Raw genomic sequence first — 7,375 nt, forward strand, 5'->3', positions numbered from 1 at the left:
AAGGATTCTGAAAAAGGTGGAGGTTCTGCTCTTGAAAAGGTGCCAGCTTAGAAGCTTACTCCTTTCAGGCAACAATGGTCTTATTCCAGTAGAGGACTATCACCTCTGCCCTCTGCCCAAGCACCAAGCAGACAATCTTCTTACCTCTCCCAAAATCTGTAAGTTCAAACCAAAAATACCTCACATATGGAAGACTTGGATCCAGATTTGGTCCGAGACATGAAGACACTCAGGAGTCTCATTACCACCAGATGGACTTCATTCAGGGCACTGCGCTCATTCTTCTTAGAGACATCCTGCAGGCAGAAGCAGCAGTCCAGAAGATGACACTTAAAGCCTGAGGTATCCCCTGGATAACGCCCCCCTCAGGCCTATGAGTCCTAAATGTTCCTCTGATTAAGTCAGAGACAGAACAAGTGGACATACTGAATTACCTCGAGCTGGATACACTTAGGAGGCCATATTAAGATGCAAATAATTATAAAAATGGAGCTACAAAAAGGCCCATGAAGATAGGGACTTTGTCTTGTTCCCCATTTATGCCCAAATCTCAAAAGTATGCCTGGGTCAAAATAGGCATCAATAAAACTGGAGTATCAGTGATAGTTAACGCCAAAAACGAGCTGAAGATCCTCTAGGAGAGGAATAAAGAGCTGAGAAATTATCTCAGTCGATCCTTACTTCTCACACAGCTGTGACTCTCAAATTTTACCTTTTTATCCATGCCCAACTCAGCAATAAGTTGGGACAATAGGTTGTCCAGGGCCCCCTTGTCCTTCTCATCTTCTCCATCCAGATCTGTAGTGAGCATCAGAATGACCTAGAAGAGAGAGACAAAACATGAAAGTCAAGTTCCTAAAGAATAACTCTAAACCCGGGGTGTTTCAGAAGAAATCCCAATCTCCTTCAGTTCCCTGTCAACTGTAACTATAATCATTAAAAGGTCATAAAAAGTCCAAGTTATCAGAATATTAAGTGTCCAATGTCAGAAGGGCCACATTTTGATATATGCCGCAGGTGGCATCACAGAATATGTTTTGCAAAAATAATTAACTAACCTACATTCTATCCTATCAAACTGGCTTGACATAGGGCAGTGTGCTAAGAATTAAAGAGGATCGTGCCTAGTAGGAAGGCAACTAGTGGAAGAATAGCTACCAGGACATACTCTACCACTTACATATAGAGAGACACTACATAGATTAATAATCTCAGGAACAGGCTTCTATGCCTGTTCAAAAACTAGCTGAGTAGCCTTGGGCATTTTTCTTAAATTCTCTGGTCCCTGGCCACCTCATCTATAAAATAAATGGCTGTGATTTGCAGTTTAAAACTATATTTCCACTATTCTGTGACCGAACACCAAACAAAGCCTTATAGGATCCTCTGAAGAGAGCTGTGAGCATGTTCAAGGTTGACACAACTATAATGTGATAAACCCAGGTGAACTGAGGGATACCTGCATGTACGGGATGGCCCGGACACCGCCAACATTTCGTAACTGGGGCAAGGTCTGCAATAATCTCTCCAACAGCATCAGACGGACCATGTGCAGCCTAAAAGCCAAGAAAAATATATCAAACATGAGATATTATCAAATACTAACTGGTTCTTTCCTCCTGTCACCAGAGTAAACAAGGAGCCTACCACTTAGGAACAATACTAGCATTCAGAAAAATGTTAGTAAATTCCTATTTGGTATACCATCAACATAGAAGGAGAAATTTCACTCTGTCAAAGAGAGAAAGACTACTTAAAATACAAATGATTATACTAGAAGAAAGCCTATTATACTACCATAAAAAGTAAAAAAAAAAAAAAAAGTTTACACGTAGAAAGAAACATTCAGAAACATTCTTTCATGGTTACCAGGGATGGGAGGGGAAGGAAGGGACAATCACTAACTAGAGTACAGACATGTATTAACTTGGATGAATGGAAAGGCAGTATACAATAAGGGGGAAGCCAGCACAGCATGACCAAGGCAAAAGAAGAAACTGGGCTATACACAAGAGTTAAAGACAACTAAAGTAAATACTTAGACATACATAATCCTGCAATAGCAGTAATAACAAACAATAATTTATAAGTGGATGGATACATAAGCAGCTATGCAAGAACAGGTATAGGATGGCATATAGGAGTATATATAGGTTTGGAAGAGAATATTTCTATACATATATTTGTATGTGCTACAAATATGTCCACGTATGTATACAGTAGACCGTACAGGGGACAAAGGTATGAAAACTTCCCACATAAACAAACACCTTGAGGGACTGATTCATTGGGCTTATGGGTTTAGGACCATAGTCTTGGGTGACATCTAGGTCAAACGGCATAACACAGTCCACAAAGACAATGTGGATATATGCCACAGGTGGCATCACTACACCACTAAACCAAAAAAAAAAAAAAAAAACACCCACTTCCACCAACTCAATTCTGACTCATAGTGACTCCCATTGGGTTTCCAAGGTGGCAAATCTTTAGGGAAGTAGATTTCCCCATCTTCCTTCCATGGAGCAGCCAATGGTGGGTTTGAACTGCCAACCCCCTGGTTAGCAGTCAAATGCCTTAGGCACTGCACCACCAGAGCTCCTTACACTTACTACAGGAAAGTTAAAAATAGCTCTCCAATACACAGGGCCTAGTCACTCTAAGTATCAAAACCAAATGCCCCATCACAAGTTTTATGGTTTTTTCCAACACATGGCCCTATTCTGCCTCCAGTATTATTTTCTGGAAATTTTCTATCTAAAAATTCTACATCATCAAGTTGCATAGCTGAAACCCAAATGTTTCTTTTTCATGCTTTCCAACTCATCAGAGAGACCAGTTGCTGCTTTATGCTGTTACACCTTATCCACCATTTTTCCTAATGTAAAGTTCAATTTCAATGCCACTCTCTCCATAATGGACCCATGAATTCTTGCACATACTCAACTGTCCCCTCCCTAGCCTTCTTCATCTTCAGATCTAATAGCTAGCTGGCCTTCTATACTAAATATGTATCTCTGGATCTCTAGCAAATACATTGATCCAACAAGACCAATAAGCAAATTAATTCTCTGTCACAGACTAAGAATTTACTTGCTGAATGAATTGGTGGATTAGCTCTCTCAGTAATAAGCAAATCATTCTTACCTCAATTTATCTTCTAGACTGTATGCAAGAAACTATATATTAATATATAAACAATGTGTGAGTTTTCATGTATTATACATCCTAACAGACACCCAGAGTATTTTCAAAATAATAAATCTTTGAATAAAAGCACTTAAATAATACATGGTTATCATTCCAAAAAGAATTTGAAGTTATAGGCTACATTCAGAACACACTAACACATAAAAGCCCAAGAATGCAGCCATGAATATCTAGGCAAGCTGAGTAGACACTGTAAGTGAGCAAGGGCTCAGGAATGAAAGAGCTACAAAGGTAAGATGACAGTAATAGTTCAACATGTTTGTAGGTAAAACAAAAGAAGCTCTGAAATGCATTAAAATCTATCGTTTTAGAGAACATACATGTGAATACTTATACACAAAGGAAAAAGTCAATAAAATGAGCACAGTCTTGACAAAGATCATGCTGGAATATTGGCTTTTCAGACTCAGTACTCTTGAAGTTTAATCAAAAAATAAAAATAAAAAAAAAACAAGCACTAACTAAACTTTGTTATTTCCTTTTATTATGACTTAACAGGAAAAAAAAATTGATTATTTGTTGGGGGTGAGAGGGAAGGAGAGGGAACACTGCAAAAAGAAATAAAATAATTCAGTATATTATTTTAAATGATTCATTTAACATTTAATGTAGTCATTAAACGATTCAATGAATTAATTAAATAACAACAATAATATATCCTTGAAAAAAGCTGACTTAACACCACTGTAGAGACTTCAATTACTAATAATATGGATGGTTGTAAGGTGCTGTCATGTTGGTTCCGACTCATAGTGATCCTATGTACAAGAGAATTTGATACTGTGTGGTCCCATGCCATCTTTGCAATCATTGCTATGTTTGAGCCCATTGTTGCAGCCACCATGTCAATTCATTTCACTGACTCTCTACCAAACACGATGTATTGTCCAAGGTCTGGTCCCTCCTGATAACATGTGCAAAGTACAAGTGGAAAAGTCCTTCTAAGGTACATTCTTGTGGTTCTTCTTCCAAGATACCTATATTTGTTCTTCTGGGAGTCCATGCTATACTCCATATTCTTCACCAACACCATGATTCAAAAACATCAATTCTTCAGTCTTCTTTATTCACTGTCTAGTTTTTCACACGCATATGAAGTGATTAAAAGTACTATAGCTTGAGTCAAGCACACCTTAGTCTTGGAAGTGACATCTTTGCTTTGGAACACTTTAAAGACAACTTTTGCAGCAGATCTACCCAATACAAAACATCATTTGATTTCTAGATTGCTATTGCTGTAAGTGCTGATTTTGGTGTCAAGTGAAATGAAATCCTTGACAACTTTAATCTCTTCTCCATTTATCATGATGTTGCTTATTGGTCCAGTTGTGAGGATTTTTATTTTATGTTGAAATGTACACTGTACTAAAAATTGTAGTCTTTGATCTTCATGAGTAAGTGCTTCAAGTTTTCTTCACTTTCAGCAAGCAAGGCTGTGTCATCTACGTATCACAGGTTGTTAATGAGTCTTCCTCCAATCCTAATGCCACTTTCTTCTTCATATAGTCCAGCTTCTTGGAGTATTTGCTCAGCAGACAGATTGAATATGTACAGTGAAAGAATACACCCCTGATACACACCTTTCCTGATTTTAAATCAAGCAGTATCCCCATGCTCTGTTCTAATGACTGCTTCTTGGTCTGTGTACAGGTTCCTCATGATCACAATTCAGTGTTCTAGAACTCCCATTCTTCACAATGTTATATATAATTTGTTATGATCCACATAGTAAAATGCCTTTGCATAGTCAATAAAACACAGGTCACAATAAAAGGAAATAACAAAGTTTAGTTAGTGCTTAATTTTGTTTGGGGGTGGGGTGGGGAGTGGGAATTAAATTTTAAGAGTACTATCTAAGCATATGAAAAGCCAACATTCTGGCATGATCTTTCTCAAGGTCCAGACTCTGCTCATTTTACTGACTTTTTCCTTTGTGTTTAAGTATTTATATGTATGTTCTCTAAAATGAAACATTCTGCTGTGCAGGAGGGTCACTATGAGTCAGAGCACACTTCTTAAAACAATCAACCATGAGAGATCAGAAGGGTACTATTTGCATAGGGAGACAGCTCAGAGGGCAGGAATGCACAAGAAAGAAGGGCACAGGGAAAAAGTAACCAGGGGAAAAAGTGGGAATAGAATTATTACATTACAGGGAATGCAATCAATGTCATGAAACAAAATATGTATGAACTGCTATATGGAAAATGAATTTGCTCTGTAAACTTTCACCCAATCAAAATATAATAAACAAATAAAAACACAAGTAAGCATCTTCTTTGCTTTCAGCCAAGATCCATCTAACATCAGCAATAATATTTCTCACTCCACACCCTCTTCTGAATCGAGATTGAACCTCTGGCAGTTCCTTGTCAATGCAGTGCTGCAACCATTTTCAGCAAATTTTTACATGTGATATTAATGATATTATTTGATAATTTCTGCATTCTATTGGATCACCTTTCTTTGGAATGGGCAGAAATACAGATGTCTTCTAATAGGTTGGCCAGGTAGCTGTCTTCCAAATTTCTTGGCATAGATGAGTGAGAGCCTCCAGCATTGTGTCCATTTGTTGAAACACCTCAACTGACATTCCATCATTTCCTGGAGGCTTGCTTTTTGCCAAAGCCTTCATTGCTGTTGGACTTCTTTCTTCAGTACCATCAGTTCTTGATCATAAACTACCTCCCGAAATGATTGAACATCACTAATTCTTTTTGGTACAGTGACTGTATATTCCTTCCATAATACAGAAGGCTATATAAATTGACCCTCCTCCTAAGAACAACTAAAAAAATAGATCAAAACATTATTTTTAGAAGCAAGATGAGTCTTAACAAATTCCAAAAGATTGAAATCATGTAACGTTTCCCAACCACAGTGAAATTACATTAGAAATCAACAGCAGAAAGATAACTAGAAAATCCCCAGATGTTCGGAAATTTAGCAACATACTTCTAAATACTCCATGAATCAGACTAACTTACCACAGAATTTAGAATGTGTTTTGAATTGAACAGCAATAAAAACACAGCTTATCAAAATGTACTGGCTTCAGCCAAAGCAGGGCTTAGAAGGAATTTTAGGAGGAAAATACATAGCTTTAAACATGCATTACAAAAGGCTGCAAAATGTATGCTTTAAGCTTCCATCTCGAGAAGTCATAGAAAGAACATAGAGTTAAAGACAAAAAGTTAGTAAACAAAAGGAACCAAATAATAACAATTGGAAATAAAACAGAAAACACACATACAACAGAAAAAAACTGAAGTCAAAAGTTTGTTCTTTGTAAAAACTAATAAAATTGTTAAGGCCTAGAAAGGTTGATTTTTAAAAATGAGCAAAAAAAAAATTACTAACATCAGAAATTTTACAGATCCTAAAGACATTAAAAAGATGGTTTTGTACACAAGAAAAAGGGACAATTTCTATAAGTACCATATAACATATACAGTTTTACAACAACACTAAAAACAACGAAGAAACATAAGTGTGGTTATGTAGCTATGGATGCATATATGTGTATAGAAAGGCATATCCGAGTAAATGTACATACATGTGTAGATGTTATCTTTAGGGAGATGTACATATACACGTCTTCATGTCCTGCACACATATCCACATATATAACAAAACACATGGGGGCACAGTTACAGAGACTTTGTAAACATATACAAATAACTTGCTGGATTGGTTTATAGGTTAAAAGTCTTGGGACCATAGTCTTGGGGAACAGCTTGATCAACTGGCATAACATAGTTCATAAAGATAATGTTCTACATCCTATTTCGGTGAGTGGCATTTAGGCTCTTAAAAGCTTGTGACAGCCATGTGATCCTCAGCCTATACGACTATGACCAGAAGAACTAGATAGTGCCTGGCTACCACTGTCAACCACTTGGAGGGGGATCTATGTATGAGATCCTGGATAAAGTGAGAGAACAATGTGGAACAAAATTCAAGAACATTGGGTTAAAAAAAAGGGACCAGGTTTATGGGTCTGATAGAGCCTGCTGGAACCACTGAGACTATGACCCCTAACTGCCCTTCAGGTCTGGAATTGAACTCACTCCTGTGGCTTCCAGCCAAACAAAAGACAGGCACATGAGCTGAACATGTACATTAGATATAGATACACTCCTTGGAGAGAACAATCATGGGAGAA

General features: G+C 37.4%; 1 protein-coding gene across 1 annotated transcript in view; it reads right to left on the reverse strand.

Annotated features, from left to right (window-relative positions):
* UBR4 (ubiquitin protein ligase E3 component n-recognin 4) overlaps positions 1-7,375 on the reverse strand; it is a 180,860-nt gene that overhangs the window by 68,587 nt on the left and 104,898 nt on the right. Inside the window, exons 61-63 of the mRNA XM_007935639.2 lie at positions 1,460-1,556; positions 713-820; positions 180-296 (exon numbers count right to left, since the gene is read on the reverse strand). Coding sequence (XP_007933830.1) covers positions 180-296; positions 713-820; positions 1,460-1,556 — 322 coding nt within the window. The remainder of the gene's footprint in view (positions 1-179; positions 297-712; positions 821-1,459; positions 1,557-7,375) is intronic.

Source organism: Orycteropus afer, unplaced genomic scaffold, assembly GCF_000298275.1.
Source record: "Orycteropus afer afer isolate SDZICR_OR568_19922 unplaced genomic scaffold, OryAfe1.0 scaffold00031, whole genome shotgun sequence".
NCBI lineage: Eukaryota > Metazoa > Chordata > Mammalia > Tubulidentata > Orycteropodidae > Orycteropus > Orycteropus afer.